The 25,529-nt window shown below is 40.6% G+C and overlaps 2 protein-coding genes across 7 annotated transcripts in view; one reads left to right on the top strand and one right to left on the bottom strand.

The window, feature by feature from the left end:
* akna (AT-hook transcription factor) overlaps window positions 1-6,438 on the top strand; it is an 81,375-nt gene extending 74,937 nt beyond the window's left edge. For all 5 annotated transcript variants that reach the window (XM_052036790.1, XM_052036792.1, XM_052036791.1 and 2 more), the window contains one exon: window positions 486-6,438. In XM_052036790.1, the coding sequence (XP_051892750.1) occupies window positions 486-605 (120 nt within the window). In that variant the 3' untranslated portion in view covers window positions 606-6,438. The remainder of the gene's footprint in view (window positions 1-485) is intronic.
* A 143-nt stretch (window positions 6,439-6,581) lies between these two features.
* Window positions 6,582-25,529, bottom strand: part of LOC127581972 (syntaxin-binding protein 1) — a 113,675-nt gene continuing 94,727 nt past the window's right edge. Inside the window, exons 12-20 of one of the 2 annotated variants that reach the window (XM_052036795.1) lie at window positions 22,479-22,544; window positions 22,228-22,308; window positions 18,728-18,866; window positions 17,054-17,163; window positions 15,767-15,868; window positions 13,021-13,106; window positions 10,377-10,531; window positions 9,683-9,808; window positions 6,582-7,861 (exon numbers count right to left, since the gene is read on the bottom strand). In XM_052036795.1, coding sequence (XP_051892755.1) covers window positions 9,699-9,808; window positions 10,377-10,531; window positions 13,021-13,106; window positions 15,767-15,868; window positions 17,054-17,163; window positions 18,728-18,866; window positions 22,228-22,308; window positions 22,479-22,544 — 849 coding nt within the window. In that variant the 3' untranslated portion in view covers window positions 6,582-7,861; window positions 9,683-9,698. The remainder of the gene's footprint in view (window positions 7,862-9,682; window positions 9,809-10,376; window positions 10,532-13,020; window positions 13,107-15,766; window positions 15,869-17,053; window positions 17,164-18,727; window positions 18,867-22,227; window positions 22,309-22,478; window positions 22,545-25,529) is intronic. The other variant, XM_052036796.1, reaches the window with a different exon arrangement.

Raw genomic sequence — 25,529 nt, 5'->3', positions numbered from 1 at the left:
GACCTTCTGCCTTATTCATGTCTCCCTATTATGTCTGTACTGTTCTGGCTCCAGCCCCTGGGCTCTGTGTCACCTGACTGAGGAAGATCAGCTTTCTGGATTGGGCTGAGGTTGCAAGTTTGTTCAAGGTAATAGATATGGGCCAGTTAGTTCACAGTGTGGCTGGCCACAGGTCTGGTACTGGCTCATCTCTTGCTTTGAATGACTCCACATCAGGATTCAGGCTGCACACCTGTTGCACACTTGGAGGTTAACACACCAGGATTTAGGCTGCACACCTGGAGATGTATACACCAGGATTCAGGCTGCACACCTGGTGGTTAATACACCTGGCGTCAGGCCACACCTGGAGTCCGTGCACCTAAATTCTATCTAAAATGCTTCTGAAGTCTGGATCCAATGAGCTTCTATTTGGAAAAGATAAATAAAGAACAATCTTGTTGATGCAAAAATAATTGAAATCCTTGCTCACTGTGTCTCTGAAGGTGTTGGATCTCAATAGCTCCCTGGACCAGGCTATCAAGGCTGCAAAAAGCATGAAATGGACAACACTGAAAATGGTGAAGTCTCTCACGTCTGATCTTTGTAAGGCCAAAGCCACCTGACAAAGCTCTCTTCTGAGCAGACAGTTGTTTTATTTGTCATGTTTCTGCACCTCTGAATCCCCTCACTGTTTAGCTCAAGGTCATCACCAACACAATGTTTTGCACCATTTCTGTACTGGTTTACTTCCTTCGATTTTATGATATTTGTTGAAAGCTAACCTCAAAAGCACCAGGCCCATAAACAATCGGCTCCTGGTTCTGGGAGTGTATGTAGCCATATTTCAAAGGGAAAAATTGATGACCATTAAACAGCCCCTATCACAGTGCAGCAGTTATGATGCAATCTCATGCCAGTTCAATGAGACAGTGTTAAACTGCAGTCTGACTTCTGATTCACAGTTAACGTGGTGATGTGGTGTGCTGGGCAGAGTGAATCACCAGTCAATGGGGAACTTACAAATGGCATCAAGGCACTATAACTTGTGACTCTGACAAGCAAGAATGCAATGTTTCTAACACTGTGGGTGTTAGGTACTGACTTCATGGCTTTGCCCTTTTTGTGCCACGATAGTATGTAGCAGCATCTGACTTACTTTGTAAACAACCTCCTGCCTGAGAACAAACCGGAGGAGAGAAAAGCTCACCAAGAAACTTCAGGCCATCCCCATGATGTTACAGATTGCCAAAATACTTTAATCCCAGTGTGGCTGGATATAATTATCCCCAATTTATATTGGGTTTGGTATTGTAGGTGGCAGTCGTTATCAACATGAGAGAAGTATCTGTGTAATCAGCCACAGAGGTCTCGTGTGTGGCCCCAAGTTAGGTTATTGAAGTTATTTTACTGTCTGGTACATGTTTTCAGATTGTTCAAACTGTTGCAGTTTTAAATAATAGTATTTGGGATGTCTTTTTTTTACCTCAAGTGCCACCTAAGTATATCGGATAGAATGTAGGTTGTTAACTTTATAAGAGTCCTTGATAGGAATGATCCTAAACTTGCACTGTAACAATAATGTATGTTGCATCTTAGCACTTGCTTCATCATTAATTTATGGTGCCTCACACACTGTGAGTTGTTTCCTATGTTACATAGCTCTGCAACAGCTTGGTTAGATATTGAACTCGGTATCATGTTGCTTTCAAATTAGCAAAGACTTGATTCCATTCTAGCCCCAAAGCAAAGCAGAGCATCTGTTTTTAGTAACTAGGTTTTTCTAGATAAGTGATGAATTTTGTTCAAAAATCAATACAAGTTGAGACCAAAAAATCTACTGAGACCCAAAGTGATCCACACCAACTGGTGAAGATCTCAGAAAGGATGCTCAACTGGTGCTTTTATGTCAGTGTCTGGGGTTTGCTGATTTACTGGGACCAATAGTTTGCAGCAGATGAAGGACCAATCAGAGCCAACATCTTAATGTAATAAATCTCATTTGGGTTGGGTTTATTTATTTCTGTTCTGCCTCAGCTGGAGGATGCCAGTGGAAATCCAGTCAACTTCTGATTTATATAATTTGACTAGAATCAGAATTAGCATTTGAATGGCATAAAAGACAAAGTATTTCTGCTGGGATTGGACCAATCCACATTGATTTAAACAAGCAGCAGATATATACTTTGATTCCAGTTGTTAGGACTTTAGAAGTTTTTGTGGAAAATAGTTAAGATTTTCTGTTAACCTTTGAAGACCAGTTTCTAGGCTTGTGTATCTTGGGAGTACTCACTGTGCATATTCAAAACCAGGCTGCTGTTAGAAACAAATTTCCAGAATGCTTCTGTGAACTGAACCAATGTCGAACAAGTGCTGTTCATGGCATTGCCCACTGAATGCACCCAGTTAAACACACTGCACAAGTCTGTGGAGTTATACTTCATAGAGAATTTGCTAATAACTTCGTCAACCCTTCCTTTAGGGTGTGTATCTGGGTTTATTTTGTGATCTTCAGATCTGAATGTCTTTTTCAAGACTCTTAAACACAATTTCCTTGTCACTTTTACAGACTAAGTAGAACATTTGAAATAATAGATGATTATACTTCTGCCTTTCAATATAGCTAATTGGTTCAGGGACCTTAGGAAAGAAGAGCTCGGCACATAGAAATTGTCTGAGAAACATTTATTGTTATGTGGGGATATCTGTAGTCTGATAACTTTGTGCATATTGAGTAATGTTCTAAACTACCTGGAATGGAAACCTCTCTGAGCTTGGCACATGGTAACGGAGAACATGTCCAGTTTTACAAACATTGTTATCTTATTTGTGTATTGTGTAGCTGAAACTCATTTGCATACTTTTGGTGTGCTCAGCAGTTTTATGTTATAACTTTTAGGTGTTTACACTGTTTCAGTCAACTAATTCATTAATGTCAGTCCATTATAGTCAGGGAACGTGATCCTAATCTGGCAGATTTTTTTTATGAATCCTATGCATGGCTGAAACCACAGACTTGATTCTTCTCCTCTCCATTCAGTTGATCGAAACCAGTTCAGGATCCAGTACAGATCCCTCCCGAAAGCAACTATAACGGTTGCTGCAAGAATCAGAAGTGTTCTCCACGTTTTTCTTGAATATTTGAATAATAGCGTATTTTACATGAACTCCTGCATTTAATGGCAGGTAGTTTTGAACATTTTATGGACTTTTCTACAGAGTGTTCAGTTTCTCAAAAGTTGCTTTTGTTCTTTTGCTTTGGGCCCAGGCTGTAGTGCAAAAGAACAAGTTATGGTGTTTGTTAGTCATAATTAAAACTCTCATCTCTGGCCAATGCTCTTCTGTCTCTTAAATCATAAAACTGCCTGCTTTACTAAAGATTTTTTTCTGGGTAATGACTATGTTGGCACAGACCCGTTTTACAGAATCAATCACCCTGAAATGTGAGTTAATTATTAAAGCAAAGAAGTATTTTTTACACAATGAAGACAAACAATAAAGAATAATAACTAGTCTTGTATGCAGTAGTTTTACAAAATATTTATTGTAATTTTTGTAATAAATGTGATGTGGTACAAGTTAGAAACCTGAGAATTTCCATTGTTTTTATGAAAAATATTTTTCATTAGAATAAATTGATCCTCTGCAACCTGTGATGTTTCTGGCAATTTTTTATCATAGTTTAGTTATTATTGCACTTTGCAGAATTATGCCCAAAAAGCAGAAAGCACAGAAGATACCTGCCTTCAGCAAAGTTGAAGTTTATGGTGAAGTTGATGTGCAGGAAGGAGATTTAAACTATTTTAATAGTTCACGTTGCCGGCAGGAACAGCATTTATTGCTCATCCCCAACTGCCTGTGAGAAAGTGGTGGTGAGCCATCATCTTGAACCGGTGCAGTCCTTCTGGGGAAGTTTCTCCCACAATGCTGGGGAGGGGGGAAAGAATTCCAAGACTTAGCCCCAGCAATGATAAATAATCAGCAATGACGTTCCAAGTCAGTGACTCAGAGGGGAAGCTGCAGGTCGTGGTGTTCCAATGCTCCTTGGTGGTACAGGATTGGGAGGCACTGTTGGAGTATAGCCTGGGTGAGTAACTGCAGTACCTTTTGTAGCCAGTACATACTGAGGCCACTGTGTGCTGGCGTTGAAGGAAATGAAAATTCATGATGGAAGATTGGGTGCCAGTTGATCAGCAAACAGAGAGAAATATTGAATAGATTTCCTTTCAAAAGTACAAATCACCAACAAGAATCCAGCCCTAAACCACCATCTTTCTCTTGTGAGGCTGATTAAATTCCATTGACAAAGTACAAGATACAATGATTAATGAACCTTATGATTCACTTTGTGCCTGGTAATCTACAAGTGTCACTGCGATTGAAGACCTGGCTTATGAGCAATGTCATTGGTGTTTGCATTCTGTGTCTGTTCACCATGTTGACCAAAATGCACAGGCAACGATCTTTGTCAGCTGAGTCCTCTGAATCACTGCATCAGGTGAACTCCTCACCCAGATCCTGCCAATTTTATTTAAACACCCTGCGATGTGGCTGGTCCTAAATCACTGTAACTGGGATCCTCAACAATTGGTGAATACATGTATTCCACAGTTTGAGTCCATGGCTTGTTTACAATCAAGATGAGATGTCCACACACTGTCCTGAGCACATAATGCATACATGGACCAGTGTGTTCCATACTTCAGTTAGAGAAGGCAGAAAAGTGGAGACATTTAACTTGACATTGCTCACTGATGATGTCATGTGCATTTTCTGAAATTTGTCACAGATACAGGAATACAGTTGTTATCTTTATAAGGTTATAGTGTAAGTGTGTTCCTCCGTCTGTTTAAAATATTTTACTTCACTTTTAAAATGGATCTTGCTGTTGTGTTATGTTTTCTGGTGAAATGCTCCAGACTTACCAGCCGTCAGCCTTGAACATCTGTTAACATAATCCATCCTTTATCTGCATGATTAGCAATTACAGACGAGGGGGCAAAGCTTTCCACCTCTCATCACTGAAGCGTAAACCCTTACATTAAAAAATGTTCCAGAACAGAGGTTAAAATGCCTTTTAAACACATTAAAGTGCTTCCCGTGATTGCCAGAGTAGCATCATTGGAGACCTGGGAAGAATTGGGCGTGCTTGCCTTCATAGGCTGTGGCATTGAGTATCAGAGTTGGGATGTCATGTTGCAGCTGTACAAAACATTGGTTTGATTGCATGTGGAGCATTGTGTACAGTTCTGGTCGCCACACCGCAGGAAGGATGTGGTAGCAATAGAGAGAGTGCAGAAGAGATTCACCAGAATGTTTTCTGGAATGGAGGGCTGTATTTATAAGGACAGATTTTATAGGCTGGGTTTCTTCTCACTGGAATGTTGGAAGCTGAGGAGTGACCTTATAAAAGTTACAAAATTATGAGGGGCATGGATAGGGTAGATAGAATCTTTTTCCCAGTGCAGGTTTAAGGTGAGGGGGGAGAAATTTAAAGGCAATTTGCGGGGTACATTTTTCACACACTGGATGGTGAATATGTCGAATGAGTTGCCAGAAGAGGTGGTGGAGGCAGATAAAATTACAACATTTAAAAGGCACGTGGATAAGTACTTGAGTCAGAAAGACAGAGGGATAGGGGCCTAATGCAGGTAAATGCGATTAGTGTGGATAGGCATCACAGTTGGCATGGACAAGGTGGGTCAAAGGGCAATTTAATAATGCATTATCTGCTGTCCTTTAGACTAACTTTTGTACTGAGTTCTATAATTGAATAGTTATTTTCCATATTAATGACCAGGTTCAATGAAAACTTAACTGTTCTATTTTTTTAAAATTCATTTGAGCGGTTTAACACATTAGCAGGTGCTAAAATCTGCAACACTAGATAAATCCTGGGATATGCAACACGCAAATCAATTTTAAACTTGCGTTGTTTTACTATCTTATATAGTTACCAAGCTTATAGATTGGAAGAATATTGGTGTAGAAATGTATCAGCTTGTTGGGTTAGGGTTAGATTGGTTTGTCTGATTGATTGGTTGCTGGTTGGTCTGATTGAGGACAATGGTGAAAATCAAATGTATCAGTTGCATATTCTCTGGTGGGCACAGCACTCAGTTGGCAATGACAAAGAATCTAAACCAAAACCTCATTCTTTGCCAGTCTCTGCCTACTCAGGCAGAAGATCTGGGACTAAGAAGTGTCTGCAGCTGGTATCAAAGATCCTTGGGTAGATTCTAGATGTGAGGAGTAGGATTGGAGAGAGAGAACTCTTTTGAGGCACATACTGTAGATCCTGGAATCTGGAGCAACAAGCAATGTGCTGGAGGAACTCAGCGGGTCGAGCAGGAGGGATAGGACCTGAGACACAGTTTTGACCTGAAACATTGACAGTTCCTCCCCTCCCCCCGCCCCCACAGATGCTGCTCGACCCACTGAGTTACTGAGTTCCTCCAGCAGATTGTTTGTTACTCTAACTCTTTTGAATCTTCAGCAGTGCAAGAAATCACTCAAGATTATTTTTATTAAGAGGCAGCTCAGAGGGTTTATGCCATTCAGCAAACCAGGAGAGAGATTACAGCATACAATTCTACAAACAATCTGATCAGATTCAATTTATTTGTCCGTTCAGTATCAGTACCATGAAGTACAGTTTGTGCTTGAACATGTTGAATGCAGAATCTGATTAATTTTTAAAGGAACATGGGATCAAGGCAGACTAAATTCTCAGATAAATAACTTCAATATAAATATGACTTGACACAGAGATCATATACAATGGCAAAATAAGCTTTTTGCATTACAAAGCAGTCAGTGCATCACACAGCCTTTGCTCAAGTAAATAAACCAGCAGAGACTGGAAGGTAATATGCCTTTCAACAAATGTAAGATACAGCAATGCCCAGAGGAAAAATCTCCTCAATAACCACAAACCAGCTTCACACAACAACACAGACACAGGGCAGAGACACTCATAAATTAAAGGAGCTACTTCACATTGTCACCAGTGGACTATACAGTAACAAATGGCACACACACTACACATCTCAGTGCATTATGTTTACCTTGATACTAACCAATGAAACGGCATTTTGCTTAATACAATACTGAAATAACATTGGTCCTTTTTGCAAGCATGACTTTGACACTACACAGAAAAGATGAGAATACTTCAGTCTGAAAATTAGTGGAGGAATGAGTTCAGGAATTTTCATCCAAACATCACCTTCATCTGAAAAGTCCCACAGTAATTTCACACCAGTCTGATTTCAACAAACCTTGGTCCCAAGCGAATTGGGAAGAGCTGTATCTGGCTCTGAGATACAGCAAATACAGAAGGTAACTGGATTGTGTTAAAAGATCAATTTTATGTTGTTTGGTTGAAGACTATGAATGAGAAACAGTTCATTAATAGTCCTACCAATTCTGTCTCTGCTTACACTGGAATTATTATTTGCTTATTAAAGATTAACTACATGCAATTTGTTCCTCCACTAATGAAAATGTACACTAAATAAACAAACATAAATCTACCATTGACACATCCTAGCAGTACTTAGAGCATCCTTATAAGATTTGGTAATTACATTTTAATGTAGCTTTTTGTTTCAAAACGTTGCATCCATTGTTAAACAGGTTTAGTTAAGTTCACTAGCCTTATTTTTTTTAGCTCAATGCATACATGTTGAATTACAAAGATGCAACACCAAAACTTCACAGACAGTAATATTCTCCTCACTGGGAAGGAAACATTTGGGAATAAGAGTGTGTGAACGCCTCGATGTACAGCTTCACTCTTAACTGCTAGCTTCTTCATCTGGCTTATTCATTTTCTTTAGTGAGTTAAGTAACTTCTGGGGAGTAAGAATATGTGTCGACCCTGCAGTTATGAGACATAACACATGTTAGAACATGAAAATACAAATTCTTGTCATGAGCTGAATTAATGTAACTTTTTAAAGTAATGTTTTAAAACTGCATTCTCTCTTTTCCTTGTGGTATGGAACATCAGCAATCCTTTTCAGCTATAAGTATAATTTTATATTTTCAAAATCTCAGAATTGATTGACTTGCCTAGCAATTGGATTTTGCCCATTTTAGGTGTACGAAATGAATACTTCCAAATCAGATCATCTGCAAAAAATTACAAACTTGGCCCAAAACACCTTCCAAAGTGATGAAGGTGGTTTGAATTGGAACTGGTCTGCACACCTCCCATAGGGACATCACACAATGCAGCACCCCTGCCAATGGTTGTCTGTTCACCAGAGGGGCATCAACCCTCAAGGGCATCAACCCTGCAGGCACCAGCAGCAACATAAGTGACGGCTGCCAGGGAGGATCATCAGACTCTGATGGAGGGCAGTGAGCTCCCATATTTACCCAGTGGGAAATCCAGATGCTGGTGGCTCAGGCAGATGCGAGAGTGGAGACACTCTGTGCCACGGCCAGGAAACCCACCAGGGTGGCTGTACACAGCCCGGCTATGTCTGCCCACAGTAGGGATCCCTGAATTATGGAGGCACATTGAAAGAAATTTCATGCTCCCAACGATATGTAGAAGTGAACTCCACAGCTATTCAATTACAGCTCCCTCAGATTAACGCACATGCGCTATGAGCAGTGTCACCACTGAGGCATTCAGGGAATGAGTTTCTCAGCAACTAAATGTTGGGAAAAGCACCCACTGTTAATTTAAGCACACTCTTTGTATGGTGTCTGAGCATCCTACAGTCACTTCTGAAGCTGCCCGGCCATGGCTCCTGATGTCAGCACAGAGTCACTTTATATAGCATGTAAAGCAACAAAGGACAGGATGTGCTCCAAGTTTTACTGTGAATGTTCAACCAAGATTGAATGTTGCACCCGAAAGCTCAAAGTTATGCTTTTAACTCATATCCGCTCTTCATTTGGTGAGGGCCTGGCACAGGAAAACATCCCTGAGCTGAATCATGGAGGGAATTGTCTGCGTCAAGTTCCCCTCTGACCAGGATGTAATTGCTTACACAATCTTTAGTATGCAAAATATATTTTATGGTTTCCAATCTCTAGGCAATTGGCTGTAAGGTTATGATATAAAAACACAGGAATGCTGCTGATCACCACAATGCTAACAAAAGTTGAGACAATGAGATACTGCACATTTAATCATTGTTCAATTCACTAAGTGCTTCTTGTCTTACAGACAGAAAGTTAACTGAATGTTCTAAAAGCTGGAAAAGGCTACTTTTAATTAGAAATCTTTTTACCACAGATTTTTTTAACTATAAGGAAGATCTTTTTAAATAAAGAACTTGTGTTAACCCTTTGCAATTGCATTTCTCTGTAATAAATGGCATTTGATATTTATTTTGAGAACAGCAGTAATATTTCTCTCCAGGTTTAGTTTTTTTCTAACCATTTAATTTGAAAGGCTGGTCAGGAGGGACCAAAGTTTATATCTTATGTGCAAGAAACATGCTTGAAAAAATCTCAACGGTTTTCAAAGGATTAAGTGGAAAAGTCTGAATGGTAAACTGTATAGAATTCATCAAATAAGTGATAATTTATATCACCATTTTTCTAATATTTAAAAGTTTTTGTTTACATTGTTACAAGTTCATTAATCAAAAAGATTTTTAAGAATGGAGTTGTGAAAGAAAGGTTTCAGTAAACAAAGAAAACCCTTCGAAAGAGAAGAGTTTCTTTTTTGAGGCTTTACTTTTTATTGGCAATTTTCACTCCTCTTTAGGAGCTTGATCCTCAAAGGTAACCCTAGAGGACTCCCTGAAGTCCGGGTGTCTCAAGTCCATGAGAAACTTTGTTGGAGTTATAATGTGGGTAGAACCTGTGAGAGAACAAACGCCAGCTAACACCCTTACAACATGCTAATTTATGCCCATATTAACTTTCCTGGGTGGGTAAAAAGACATGCAAATTTACACAAGGTTTGAGCCTCTTCCCCAGCTGAAGTCACCAGGTGAAGTGGAAGCAACTCTGCTCTGGGAGAAGACCTCAGCCTCTGAGGTGAGGGTTCAGTGGAGGTAACCCAGAAGCAGGGAAGGACTCAAACAAGTTTATAAAATGGCAGAGAATAACCACTGCTAGAAAAAGAAGAAAATAAATGTGGTTAATGGACAACAGGCCAAAATGCTGCAACATAAACCAGCACCAATAACGATAAGCTCAGGAATTAGCATTCCAGAGGACAGCACAGCATGTAGACAGCAAAAATATAAGCAGTTATACAGACAACATTAAGCATGAACTATTTGACTATCAATTAGTTGAGACATCACAAATCAAAATAAAAAGCTATGATATTAATTTGATCAAATGAAGCAAAAAGTAGAAGATTTACTCAAACTAACTTACCACAATTAATAAACTGATGGCTGATCTTTTGTAATACTTACCTATTAGCACTTCCCACTTCCCATTGGCTTGTGTCACCTCATAAGCACAGCGCATCTCTGAGCACGAGGTTCCTCCGATGATGAAGATGATGAGCCGTGGTCCTGTTCTGTACTCTCCAGGAGTTTTATTCTTATGCCAGTGACCATATCGGGCACTGCATAAAAATGTTGCAGAAACATGAACAATCAGGATAATTCTCTAGAATCAACAAACAGAACCTGCCTCATGCAGGTCAATTCTGCAAAACTCTCCCAACAACAGACCGTTAAATGACCATGTGGAACAGTATGTCATTGATACAAGGTGCTTTTGCTTTCAGTTTTGCTGCTTTGGAATAATTCACCAGAGAAGATGTACCCAAAGTTCTCACAGCCGTATTGCTCCATTGGTCCCTTCCTTCTCTCCAACCTCCTCCTCTGCTCTCCCTTCTGTTTTCTCACCTCCTCTTTCCTACCTGTGGTGCTTTTCTCCTCTAGCCACAGTGTTCATGCCACATTTTATATTAACTACAAGGAGAGGGACTCAGGGAAATGAAAGGGTGCAAATGCAAGTGATAGCCTTTCTGTGCCAGTTCAGACACCTGCAATTGCTGAAGCACATGACAGCCCTTTCTCACCAAGTCATACCTTAAGGGGAATTAAATCACCCACCTAAAAGAGACTGACAAAAATATTGGCAAATTACATTGGAATAAAACAATCAAGCATCAAATCACTTGCCAGAAATGATTATTCTATCATTTTCCTAGTCAACTCTTTTACTTGCTGAAGATTACAGCTAAAGTTACCAAAGGTCAGGCAATAAACATATAACAGCTACACCAGTCCAAGCACATCCAGAGAAATATCAGTAACTGTTAACCTTCAAAATAATGTATCAACCTTGACTTTGTGCCACCACAAGTTACAAGTCTCATCAAATCCTAATTCTGTGACTTCAGTGTTTCATTTGGAGTCTGCCATTTAGGAATGAAAGGATCTGAATCCTTTTCACTCAGGAAGTTAGGAATCTTTGGAATAGTTTACTCAAATGGTAGATGGATGCTCAGTTGATGAGTACATTTAAGGCAGAGATTGATAGATTTTTGGAAACTAAGGAAATTTAGGGATATTGGTACAAAACTAAAATTGATTTAGGAAGTTGAGCCATGGTGTTGAATAGTGGCATACACTTAACAGGTTGTATGGCCTACCCTTGCTCATGTTCTGAATCCAATCAGACACTTCTGTGAAACACCAAAGAAATGATGCACTGCTGGAGGAGCCACCTTTTGACTGAGACTCCATCTAAAGAATAGCCACTGAGTATTAGCCAACTTCTAACCCTCAACCAACATCACAAAAAACAGATTTTCCTAGAAAGAGGAGTTCACTCTTCTTTGGTGTGCTAAATGTGCTAACATCCACATCTCCAGTCTAATACTACCATGCAATCACCCTACTGTACATTTTCTCTGCTGTATATATGAACTTTACCACACACTGACATTGAGTCAGGGTCTCACTCTGTCAAGTCCATGTGGTAGCCATCCCATCCTAAAAGAAACCACACTCAGCCAACTTGCACTCCACAACAATAAAGTTACATGGAGAGCATGGTTTTAGAGATGTTCCCCCTGCAGTTTAAGGCAATCAGAGAAGGAATGGGTGACCACCAGGCAGAGGGAGGGAAGGAGGCAGTCAGGGAAACCTCAGAGCCCATCTCATTCCAACACTATTTCTCTAGGCCAGAAAATGGTGGGAGTGAATGTACCTCTGGAGTCTAGCCAGAGCCAAGATCATGGCACTGTATCTAGTTCAGCTGCCCAAGGGGACAGGGGCAGGAATCTGAAGGACTTGTGGTAGGAAACATGATAGTGAAGGGAATGGACAGGCATTTCTTTGAACGTAGTCATGAATCCGGGATGGTGTGTGGCAACACAATACACAGACAAAGAAGCATAATCTGAGCCTAATAGTCACCCTAACTGCTACATTAACCCATTTAGTCTCATCTTACCAAAGATATCCCCTTCATTCTACCCAGCCCTCCCCTTCCTTCCTTGATACTGAAAACTAATTCGTTTTCTCTGGTCCAGTTCTGATGAAGGGACTCAGACCTGAAACGTTAACTCTGTCTCTCTTTCCACAGATGCTGCCTGACCTGCTGAGTGTCTTCTGCATTTTCAGTTTTAATTGAACATTAACTGCACTCTGTATTAACCCATTGGGCATCAACCACTATACATTAACTGTTCTTTGCAATGACTGCAGTGTAAGTTAGCTATACTGTGCATTATACATTAACCCTACAATACATTAATTCTGCAGGAGATACACCCCACTGTGCACCGATTCCACGGTGCTGACCTTGTTTATTCTTCACTTGTTTTTCCAAATTGATGTGGGAATCAAGTCCCAGCTCTAAACAACACTGTGATTTACAGTGCATTAGAAGTTTATTGCAAAACAATTAGAATGGAATAAAATGCATTGCCCAGCAAAAGTTCTTAATTCATCATTCAACAACTTCACCTTTGGTCTCTGTGAACCATCAGAATTGGCAACACAACAGACTGGACAAAATAATTATTAAAACATCACTTATTTACTTATCAACAAGGACTTCAACAAGCACCAATCAAGTTGTGCAACGAGACTGTACCTGACAGCAGTGGCACTGAAGGAAGCAGTAGAACGGGCAGAGATGTATGGGTAATGCTTGGTGTCCAACTTGTCATCAATGGCATCCTGCAGGAGAAGCATTTTGGTGAATATGAATCAGCGAACGGAAGAAGTGTGACAGCTTTCTACTCCGGACCAGAATGATGGAAGAATTATAATTTCTCAGAACAATATCCAACTCAGATTCTGTTCCTAATTACTCAATTACAATTTCTTAGTGGAATGCCGTGCTCCAGAATAAGTCAATGTAATTACAAAAAATGTGGAATTGGTTTTGACTCTATCAAGAATCAAATGCAATACTGCCCTCAAAAAAGTACTGCTTCCACTGAAATCATTTGTCCACATCTTCTTAACTCCTTCCTGCCTTTTCTAATGAACTGCATCTCGCACTCGGTGATGTTATCTACACCCCCTCTACCCTCTCCATCTGTCATCCTCCACTACCAATGCCTTGTATTTCCAGCAGTCCCTATCCAAGGTAACAAAATGAAGAACTCAGTGGAAGAGAGCTTCAGGCATCAATCAGTTCTCTGACCCTTCAGACAAACTGAGCCGTTGGACTGAGCCAGAAGGAACCTGGCAATGTGGATTGCATTTGTGGGTGCTGAAAAATAGGCTTAAAAATAAACATTTAAGATTAAGTGCCTGAGTATCAAGCCTGGTGAGTCTGCAAGGCAATGTGGAAAAATCCTTGCTTACTGTTGTGTGAGTTGACTTGAGTTTGGCTTTAATGCACCTCAGCAGTAATGTGCTTGTTGCTAAATCAACTTATTCTGTAAACATTGGTCACAACAGAACACGAACTTGACTACTTGTGGTTTCATGCTAAAACACAACACTGACACGTATTTTGTGCTACAAGGACTGAACACTAGAATCTTTCAATCAACAATCGGTTTTAATGCTACAGATTTTGTTAACTCAGAGACCTCACACTCCATTTCCCTGGTTTCTCAAAAGTGCTGTCACACAACAGGAGCTGCATCATTCCAATGTCAACTGTTGTTTAGCATTTCACTTTTGCCACCTTCTCCTTTTATTTGTTTTCAAAGTGGCAGTTGCCTGAGATGACATTAAATCAGCCACGGTGGCCAAACCTCTACTGGAATGTGCCTGAATCTCCACATGGACCCTCTGTTTCACATCCATCACAGCACGAACTCCAGCATCTTGTTTGTTGCTACAGATTCCAGTATTTCTGGAAGTTGCCATTTTTGATTTGCATTCTCAATGATTTTTGGTATTGGTTTATCATTGTCACTTGTACCGAGGTACAGTGAAAAGCTTGTCTTACAAACCGATCGTATAGGTCAATTCATTACACAGTGCAGTTACATTGAGTTAGTACAGAGTGCTTTGATGTAGTACAGGTAAAAACAGCAACAGTACAGAGTAAAGTGTCACAGCTACAGAGAAAGTGCAGTGCAATAAGGTGCAAGGTCACAACAAGGTAGATCGTGAGGTCATTGTCCATCTCATCATATAAGGGAACCGTTCAATATTCTTATCATAGTGGGGTAGAAGCTGTCCTTAAGTCTGGTGGTACGTGCCTTCAGGCTCCTGTATCTTCTACCCAATGGAGGAGGAGAGAAGAGAGAATGTCCCGGGTAGTTGGGGGGCTTTCAGTCTAACATAACAAACTACAATGCAGTACAAGTGTTTAATTCAGAAACTCAAGCATTGTACATAGTGATCTTTTCCCAGAATTTAACCCAGTTTGAGAAATGGCACAACACACACAAAATACTGGAGAAACTCAGCAGGTCAGGCAGCATCTGTGAAGGGAAATAGACAGTCGACGTTTTGGGTCAAGACCCTTCATCAGGACTGGAAAGGAAGAGGGCAGAAGCCAGAATAAGGAGGTCAGGGAGGAGAAGGAGCACGGGCTCGCAGGTGATAGGTGAGTCAGGTGAGAGGGGGACACCCAGACTCGCTGAGTTCCTCCAGCATTTTGTGTGTGTTGCTCCAGATCTTCACTGCAAAATCTCTTCGCAGTATGCCTACCCTGAAGAAGTTTTCCTCCTCTCTTTGACGGGAGTTTTATGAGACCTTCTCTCACTGCTTCCCCTGTGACCTCTGCTACTCTCCAGCTCTTCGACCATGTGCTCACCCAGACTTGCTTCCAACAGCCATGTGTCCTTCCTGGGCACTTGTCTCCCTCTCACCTGGACTCACTCATCACCTGCCAGCCCGTGCTCCTCCCCCTCCCACTACCTTCTTATTCTGGCTTCTGCCCTTTTCCTTTCCAGTCCTGTCTTGACCAGAAACATTTCCCTCCACAGATGCTGCTTGACCTGCTGAGTTCCTCCAGCATTTTGAGTGTGTTGTTGCAGATTCCAGCATCTGCAGAATCTCTTGTGTCTTGAGAATATGGCACTCCTTTTCAACACATTTCACAATGTCCCTTCATTCCAACTACTTAATGGATGGAAGATTCTGAGTCCACATGCCGATTACTAGCTATTTGATCTTCCCCCTTTTCTATTAGATCAGTTAAACAGCACTGGATTCAAGCTTTAGCCATGAACATGGCAATCTTCTGGAACGTTTCCAAAAGCCAGTGTGGAATAATTATTCTCTTCAAAACTAATGGGTTCACCCTCCAGCTGAAACTGGACGCTGATTACCAAGTTTCAAATTTCCATAAGTCCTGAAACTACTAAATCAGCAAACAAACTGAATCTTGTTTTATTCATTGACTGAGTCAACAAAAGCCCACTGACCTCCATGATGTCCTTGATGAGAGGTGTCCATCGAGACAGCTGATAAGTCTGTTCACTGATCCGCTCTTTGCGTTCTGGTTTGTTCCTACGGCGCAAAGTTGACTAAACACCAAGAACAGAATGTAAAAAGGTCCACATTTATTTGATAACATTTTTGTATATTCTTCAGTGCTGAATAAGTGATAAATGTTTAATGCTACCAGAGGATTTCTGATCATATCCTATCAATCAAGTGAGAATTAAAAATGTATCCATAGACTCAGAGCGCAGTTACAACACCTTTTCTGGGATCTCACAGCCTTCCCAAAATGTGAATACCAGATTGTGGCCTAACTAGTATTTTCTCAGCTTTGATGGAAACTCCCAACATTTGTACCCTTTAATCCTATTTATGCCTTGCAGAATGCAATATGTTATAATAACCATTCTCTCAACGTGCCCTACCACTTTCAAAGTTTATGCACATATACACCCAGATGTCTTTGTTCCTGCACTATCTACAAGTGTACCATTTAGTCCACATTTTCTGCCTCTGTACTAAATATCATCTGTTACCCAAATGCTGCCCATGCCCTCAATTACTATCCTCCCCACTGCTTACCACACATCCAAGTTCAGTGTCATTTGCAAATTTTAAAACTTGCTTTGTGACTGAAAGGATATTCACAAAAGGTTAAAACCCATTGGCAACCTTTACAAACAAATGCTCTAAGATATCATTCTTTGTTAACTATTAATATCAAAGTCCTTTTCCTTCTTTTCAGATCCAGCTATTTTACCATTCTCACACCTGTTCCTTCACTCGAGCATTATCAGACAAATAAATTTCAACTACAATATCCAGAATGGTCCAGACTTCAATATCTGAGACAGTTCAAACCCAGAACCCGAGTTAATCTGAAGGCTTCAGACTGTATCTGTGCCACACCCTACGAAACTGCAGGTGTTGGAGGCTATAGACTTGTTTTTCACCTTAATGTACCACATTTTCTGTGGGCAAAGTAGAACCTATTGCTAGCCTGAACTGAGTGTAGTAACAGGATACTTGTATTCCTCATCATGGCACCAAATTCTGGTGGGAGTTACGTGCCACTGTAAGAAGGATCTTCGTAAATATTTCTCCCACTTAGAACTTTCGAAAAGTACATGATACAATCTGATAATTCTGAAATAACGTTGGGATCCTTAGTATTCAAAGTTCTAGAAAAGTTGGTACCTGGGCATCACTGAACTTACTTCCTAGTTCATAAGTGAGCAAAGAATTGACAAACTGTTAATTGAACGTACATCTGTGATGATGGGGATTCCCAGATGAGCCATGTTGTTAATGATCTCACTGTCCTCAGGTGGAATCTGGGCATGCTGGATCAGTTTGTTCAGGTTCTCCTCAGTGATTCCTAATTTACAACAGAAAGAGAAAGGTGGATTGAACCTGAGATTATCATTCATACAATCCAACAGCAAAACTTTTAGAAACTTTTTGCTATGTTGATGTAACTGTCCAATAATCATACACATTTCAGGAGGATCATGGGATTAGCATGGAATAGTGTGTGCACCTTGCTTCTGATTCCCAGGAACACAAGAAATTCTGAAGATGCTGGATGTACCTGGAGCAATACACACAAAGTGCTGGAAGAACTCAGCAGGTCAGGCAGCATCCACGGAGGGAAATGAACAGTTGACGTTTCAGACCAAGACCCTTCATCAGGACTCAGCCCAAAAGGTCAACTGTTTATTTCCCTCCATGGATGCTGCCTGACCCGCTGAGTTCCTCCAGCACTTTTTGTGTATTGTTTCTGATTCCCAGGGCCAAATTTCTCATTTCAATAGGAACCAGGTTTATCCCTGGAGGATAATCATTGCCAGGGCATTTATGCATGTCCTTATGTATTAAAGATCAAGTGCAGAAGCCTCAGGAATTGAGGCATTTACAATTACAACATTTAAATGGCATTTGGACAGATACTTGGATAGAAAAGACATAGAGGGATACAGGGCTAATGCTGGCAAGTGGGATTAGCATAGATAGGCACCATGGTCAGTCTGGACGAGTTGGACCAAAGGGCCCATTTCTGTGCTGTACGATTCTGTGACTCCATGACACAACACATTTTATTCCCCAACAAGGTTATGTGGCAAGGGGAGGGTTCTGAAGGAGAGAAGGCCTTTCTTCATGCACAAAACTGAGTACGGCGAGCAGCCAGTCACTGCGGATCACACAATGGGCCCTGCTCCTTCATTATGGTGATAGCCCATATCGTTCATTCCAATTCCTTTACAGTCTTTCTCCTAATAATTAGGCTTCTATCATTCAAGTAAACCTCACAGGTATGTATGCAGCCCCATCTGAAGTACATTTACTCTCTTGGAGGTAATTCTGTCTTTGGTTTGATGGTATTACCAACTGCATCACACAAGCTGCCAGTAACACGTTTCTTTGACTCCTGGTCGGAGAAATTAAGCCTCTCTTTCAAACTCATTTCTGAACCTTTCCTGACGTGCACTGAGGTAGCCACTATTCCAATTTCACCATTCATTCATCTTTGCCAGAGGGTGTGTGAACTAACCCCCACCTGCTTTTTTACAACTCATTCTAACCATTGTCCCCCTTGCTGCCATACTGCCTGCAGAACACGTCCTTCATCAGACATCAGGATTTGGGTCAGATCACCAAGAAGTCCAAAGGAAAATAGTCAAACTTTACTGCTGAAAAGCAAAACACTGCAGATGCTGGAAATCTGAAGTAAAAACAGGACATGCTGCAAAAACTCAGCAGTTGGGCAGCTTCAATGGAGAAAGAAAGTTTGAGGTTAGTTCTGATGAAAGATCATTGACCAGAAACATCAATTTCATTTCTCTTTCTGCAAACTTTAACTTTATTCTCTGACACTTGGCACCATTTTAAGAATTAAGTCTACAGGTCAGCAGGCTATCAGTACATGAGCATTTCTCACTCACCATTCTTAAGAAAAATGTAGAGAAGGATGATGCGAATTTTATCATAAGTGGAGACATTGTTGTCCAGCAGTATGGGAACAATAGCTCGCATTGGATCTTTGATCTTCTCTCCTTCAGCATCAGTCCCCATGGCTAAATCCTAAAAACAAATTGACATTTGCAACACTTTAAAATCATAGAATCGTTATGGGACAGAAGACCATTTGGTTCATCAAGTCTGTTGTTAGTCCCAATCTCCTATTCCCTCATAATTCTGCACATTCCCTCCGCATGTTTAACCAGTTCCTTTTTGAAAGCTACAATTGAATTTCCATCCACCACATTTTCAGGTAGCAAGTTTCATATCATAACTACTCACTGGGATCTTTGAGCATGTTCCTTTCTGCAAGCTTCCCCCAAATTGTCCCTATTTATTAAACAATATTTGGTTTTTGACTTAGGACCAGGATTAGGCCACCTGTCCCCTCAAGTCTTTTACACCAGTTAAGATTATTCCAGGGAAATTTCTCACAACTTCCTCTACATCAGTCTTTCATTGTGTGAGTCTCGAATGAAATATAAAGTTTTAGTGACACAGCAGCTGGGCTTATGGTGCTGGAATTAGAGTTAAGTATAGGATACAGATGTGTGTAATTGTGGAAGAGCTGTGGTAACACACACTGGCACATCGCTATATATTTCAGAGTTCAGCTAATTAAATTAAAGTGAGATTCTAATAATTATAGCAATGAAAATGGGAACTCAACAGCATTAAGGGCAAGCCTTCATTTTCAGCATTGGCATTCTTATAAAAATTTAAATCTAAAGCTCTGATGGACTGAGTGTGGGATCCACATGTCCTCCCAAAAGTAGGGTCCTCGTTGCTGTCAACAAAGCAATGCTGAAGATTGTGTGAAACACAAATGGGGAGAGGAGGTAGCTTGGTTTTGGTGTGCACATAGCTTGGGTACATTCCTGTTTTCAGCTCTTGCACCTGGAAAATGATTTGCAAAATTCTAAGTTAACAATGGGCAGAAATGGAGGCTGAGTTTCAAGACAAGCTGCAAAGTGGACAACTGTTTTACACCCATCTGAACTTGTATCTGTCAACTTGCTATCACCTGTTTTTCATCATCACATAATTACAATGCATTCCAGCCATTTCTATCTAAGTATCTAAGTGCCTTTACAACACTTAAAAGGCACCTGGACAGATACCCGATAGATACGTGTCTAACGCAGGCAAATGGGATAAGTGTGGATGGGCATCAAGGCTGACATGGACCCAGTGGGCTGGAAAGGCCTGTTTCTGTGCTGTATGATTCCATGATTTAAGGAGATGAGGGGCATAACAGTGGGTAGGGAAGATTAAGATAAGATGAATAATGACAGTGCTCCTGAACAGTGAACATTACAATGCAGTATGGCAGAGAAAAGCCCCTAAATCTAGAATATACAATAAAGTGGCCACATTTCCTGCACAAAGCTCAGTAAAGAAACTACCCAGAAATCTGAAATTTTGCTTGTAAGTTAGATTAAGCATAAAGATGTGCACTACACTCTCGATTTTTCTAAAATCCCAATAAAAGGCTCTCCATCACCCAAAATGGGTCTAATTTTAATTTTCCACATTGAAAATTGATGAGATTTTTCTCAGATTTATTTCTGAGGTTCTAAATATTCCGGTGGACCTGACCCAAGCACTTCCGGTCTACCTGAAACACAAAGAAAAACTGAAAATTTGTGCACTGAGTTTCTGCAGGAGATCAGCTACACTTTAAATCAGTTAGACAAATATATGCAAGGGAAAGAACCAAGTTTAGTGAGATGCCAAAGAAATGCCTTTGATACTATTACAGAGGCAGCTTACATCAACCAAGGAATCATTTTTTTGGGTGCTTCTGGTGGAACGGGATAAACTTTCCTTATTAATCTACTTTTTGCTAAGGTTCAAAGACAAAACAAGATTGCCCTGCCCGTGACATTATCAGGCATTGCTTCAACACTTTTGACAGAAGAAAACTGCACATTCAGTTTTTAAACTCCCTTTAAATTTGACAAATGTGGAGACGCCAACATGTAACATTGGTTGGGGAATTACAAAAGAAAAAATTCTAAGATTATAAACTTATTGTCTGGGCTGAATGTACAAAAGCTCACAAAGCAGCCATTGAAGCATTAGATCAAACGTTGCAAGATCTTAGATAAAATAATCAATTAAAAGTATTACTTTAGTGCTGACTGGAGATTTTCATCAAACATTACCAGAAATTCAACAAGGTATTAAAGCAGAGGAATTGAAAGCCTGTATTAAAGCATCATATATCTGAGAAAACATTGAATGATTACACTTGAAAACCAATATGTGAGCATATTTGACAGATGATCTAATTGCAATAGAGCTTGTTTTGAATTTACTCAAATTAGGAAATGGGGAAATTAAACACAAAGACTCAACTGGAATGATTTTGATGAAAAATTTGGGCTGAATTGTTACATCACTTCATGACCTGATGCAAGCTGTTTTCCCAAATATCACTCAACACTATTTGAATTACAAATGGTTATGTGAAAGAGCAATTTTAGCACCATAAAATGAACCAGTGCAGGCAATGAATAAAGACCTTCTTTCAAAACTTCCCATTCAACTTGTACAATATGAATCTATTGACAGTATGACAGATATTAATGAGACTGTACATGTTTCTGTTGAATTTTTAAACGCTCCATCACCATCTGGTGTGCTGTTATGTAATTTTGAACTAAAAGGAGGAGCTCTAATCATGGTATTCCACAATTTGGATCCACCTATATTATGCAAAGGCACAAGATTATCAGTTCAAAAAATACCACATGTAATTGAGGTTACAATAATGACTGGTCACGCTGTTGTGGAAAACGTCTTCATCCCTTGCAGGCCAATATTCCCATCTGATCTATGTTTTAGATTCAAGCAACTTCAGTTCCCTGTTCATTAGTTTTGCTCTGAGCATTAACAAGGCACAAGTACAATCACTGAAAGTCATTGGCCTTAATCTTGAAACTCAGTGCTTTTCCCATGATCAGCTATATGTTGGTTGCTCCAGAGATGGAGGTAAAGATAATCCATACATTTTTACACAGGGTTCAAAAGAAAGAAATATAGTGTATTCTAAAGCACTTCAACACTGAAATTAAGTAAGTTTACACATCATGCATGGGTATATACCTACTTAAAGAGAATTACATTAAATGTAATTTTTGTATTCATATTTATTTTCAGTGTGATGTTTTGATTGGAAACTTTAGTTAAATTACCTCATTTTAATTCTCTAATTATATTATTCATGGAATAATCATATATTTGTTCGATTTTATTTTATTTATGAGAAGTGTTATAAAACCTGATTGCATGGAAATAAATGCAAATATTGTGATCAGCAGCATAATAATGCAAGCAGCCGGGTATTCCAGCTAGTGTTTTATAAAACTCTCTTGTCCTAAAAAATAACTTGTGTGCATCCAATGATCTAACATCTCACCTGTTCAACTCGACACAGTTTATCAACAGTGCCCTGATAGTGTTTCATACAGTCCTCCGCAAGGTGAAGGTGTGTGGAATACTGAAAGATAAAAATGGAACAACAGAATTAAACGAAATTCTTTAGTATAAATTTGCTCTAAATTCATAGAATTCTTCACAGTACTATCAACATAATTTCGTCAGTAACCAGTGAACATCCTGTTCTTTGAGCTGTTATTCTGTGAGCATTATTATGGAGACCATAAATACCTTGCTCAGCTCTTTCTGATACTGCGGCATCTTCTTCAGCATCTGAGACAAATCCCTCATGGTTGTCTGCAATGAGGACAAATGTAATTATTTTATTACACCAACTGTTGATGCCACAGATGTCATTCACAACTCAGATCTCTGCGATATGAAGATAATGGTCACAAATGCGTTCATAGTTCCTGTGCTGTACTGTTCTATGTTCTATAATTTCCCTCAATTCCCCTTCCTAGCTCACCATCCAGAGCAAACTCACCAACTGTACATGAACTGAAAGTATGAACCAGGATAGAACTGCAGGAACATTTCAGGATGAAACTCTACTCTAATATTCACAACAAAAATCAGTGATTATCCTATCCTAGGATTCAGGAAAGCAGATAGGTGGCTCATAGCTCAAAACAAACACATTATTGGAAGGCACCTCACAAACATGCACTTATTAAGTGCACGCACACACACACACACACACACACACACACACACACACACACACATATAAATGGATCCATGTGCAGACATACACACAAAGCACACATGCAGACACGCACACACAAACACATACACATAGTCATAGAGCACTACAGCACAGAAACAGGCCCTTCGGCCCATCTAGTTCATGCCAACCTTCTGCCTAGTCCCATCTACCTGCACCCGGACCATATCCCTTCAAACCCCTCCAATCTATGTACCTATCCAAACTTCTCTTAAACATTACAATTGAACCTGCATCCACCACTTCCACTGGCAGCTCGTTCCACACTCACTCCACCCTCTGAGTGAAGAAGCTTCCCCTCAGATTCCCCTTAAATATTTCACCTTTCACCCTAAACCTATGACCATGTACAAACCATATTTGTATGTACACACACAAATGTAGGACGTGTGTCCCTTCATGCCTACACCAACATACAATAACATCAAAACCGGTAAGAATTTTGTACTTTTCAATGAATCACCTCATGTTACTTTAAACTCAAGATAATAAAGGCCTGTAAAAAAAAAATACAATGCAGATGTTGGATAATTGACATAAGAACAAACAATGCAGAAAACACTCAGCAGGACAGGCAGCATCTGTGGAAAGAGTGGAACAATAAATGTTTCAGGTCAAAGACCCTTCGCCCAAGGACAAGGTGCCCTGGACCTAAAACATTAAATGTTTCTCTTTCCATGGATGCTGCCTGACCTGCTGAATGTTTCCAGCATTTTGAGTTTCCATAAAGGCCCAGTATGCTTAACTGCCCCTGAAATGACCAAACTACCATCTGAAGATGCAATCTTTTGAACCTTTGTTGAGCTTCACACCTCCATACAATTTTCCAGATGTGGTTTCAGCAAGACCCAATATAATTCAGAAATCTTTACTCGTGCCCAAATCCTCTTGTAACAATGGCCAACATACCATTTGCCTGCCTAATCGCTTGCTGTAACAGCATGCTAACTTTCAGTGATTCATCTAAAAGGTCCCTCTGATCACAACCTTTCAATTTCTCACCCTATAAAAGATAATGTTTTTTCCACCAAAGTGGATATTCTCACATTTTTCTACCTGCCGTGTCCTCATCCTTTCACTTAGCCTGTCTCTATTCCCTTGAGGTCTCAAAATCTTCCTCATAACCTAACTATGCATCATGAATTTATACATTTAATCTGCTAATTCAAATCACTGAAACAGATTGTGAACAACAGGGGCCCAGCACCAGACCCTGAGACACCCCACTAGTTATAGAACCATAGAACCATACAGCACAAAACAGGCCCTTCGGCCCACCGTGTCGTGCCGTCCATCAGACCACCCTCCCACTACCTAACCCTTTCCTCCCGCATATCCCTCTATCTCACATTCCTCCATATGCCTATCCAACAAGCTCTTGAACCTGTTCAATGTATCTGCCTCCACCACCACCCCAGGCAGTGCATTCCATGCACCAACCACTCTTTGGGTGAAAAACCTCCCTCTGACATCTCCCCTGAACCTCCCACCCATAACCTTAAAGCCATGACCTCTCGTCTTGAGCATTGGTGCCCTGGGAAGGAGGCGCTGTCTACTCTATCTATTCCTCTCAATATTTTATATACCTCTATCATGTCTCCTCTCATCCTCCTCCTTTCCAGTGAATAAAGCCCTAGCACCTTAAGCCTCTCCTCATATTCAATACTCTCCAATCCAGGCAGCATCCTGGTAAATCTCCTCTGCACCCTCTCCAATGCCTCCACATCCTTCCTATAATGAGGCGACCAGAACTGAACACAGTACTCTAAGTGTGGCCTAACTAGAGTTTTGTAAAGCTGCATCATAACCTCGCGGCTCTTAAACTCAATCCCGCGACTTATGAAAGCCAACATCCCGTTGGCCTTCTTAACTGCTCTTTCCACCTGTGAGGCAACTTTCAATGAACTGTGAATATGAACCCCCAGATCCCTCTGCTCCTCCACACTGCCAAGTACCTTGCCGTTTACCCTGTACTCTGCCCTGGAGTTTGTCCTTCCAAAGTGTACCACCTCACACTTCTCCGGATTGAACTCCATCTATCACTTGTCAGCCCAGCTCTGCATCCTATCAATATCCCTCTGTAAGCTCCGACAGCCCTCCACACTATCCACAACACCGCCGATCTTAGTCTCGTCCGCAAACTTACTAACCCAGCCCTCCACCCCCTCATCTAAGTCATCTATAAATATCACAAAAAGTAGAGGTCCCAGAACCGATCCCTGCGGGACACCACTAGTCACTGCCTTCCAATCCGAGGGCACTCCTTCCACCACAACCCTCTGCTTTCTACATGCAAGCTAATTCCTAATCCACACAGCCAAGCTTCCTTGGATCCCTTGGCCTCTGACCTTCTGAAGAAGCCTACCATGAGGAACCTTATCAAATGCCTTACTAAAATCCATGTAAACCACATCCACCACACTGCCCTCATCAATCTTCCTGGTCACCTCCTCAAAGAACTCTATCAGGCTTGTGAGGCAAGATCTTCCCTTCACAAAGCCATGCTGGCTGTCCCTAATCAGTCCATGATTCTCAAGGTGTTCATAAATCCTATC

This window comes from Pristis pectinata, chromosome 23 (assembly GCF_009764475.1).
Source record: "Pristis pectinata isolate sPriPec2 chromosome 23, sPriPec2.1.pri, whole genome shotgun sequence".
In the NCBI taxonomy this organism is placed as follows: Eukaryota; Metazoa; Chordata; class Chondrichthyes; order Rhinopristiformes; family Pristidae; genus Pristis; species Pristis pectinata.
Note: the sequence above shows the minus strand (reverse complement) of the source record. Positions and strands in the feature narration are given on the sequence as shown.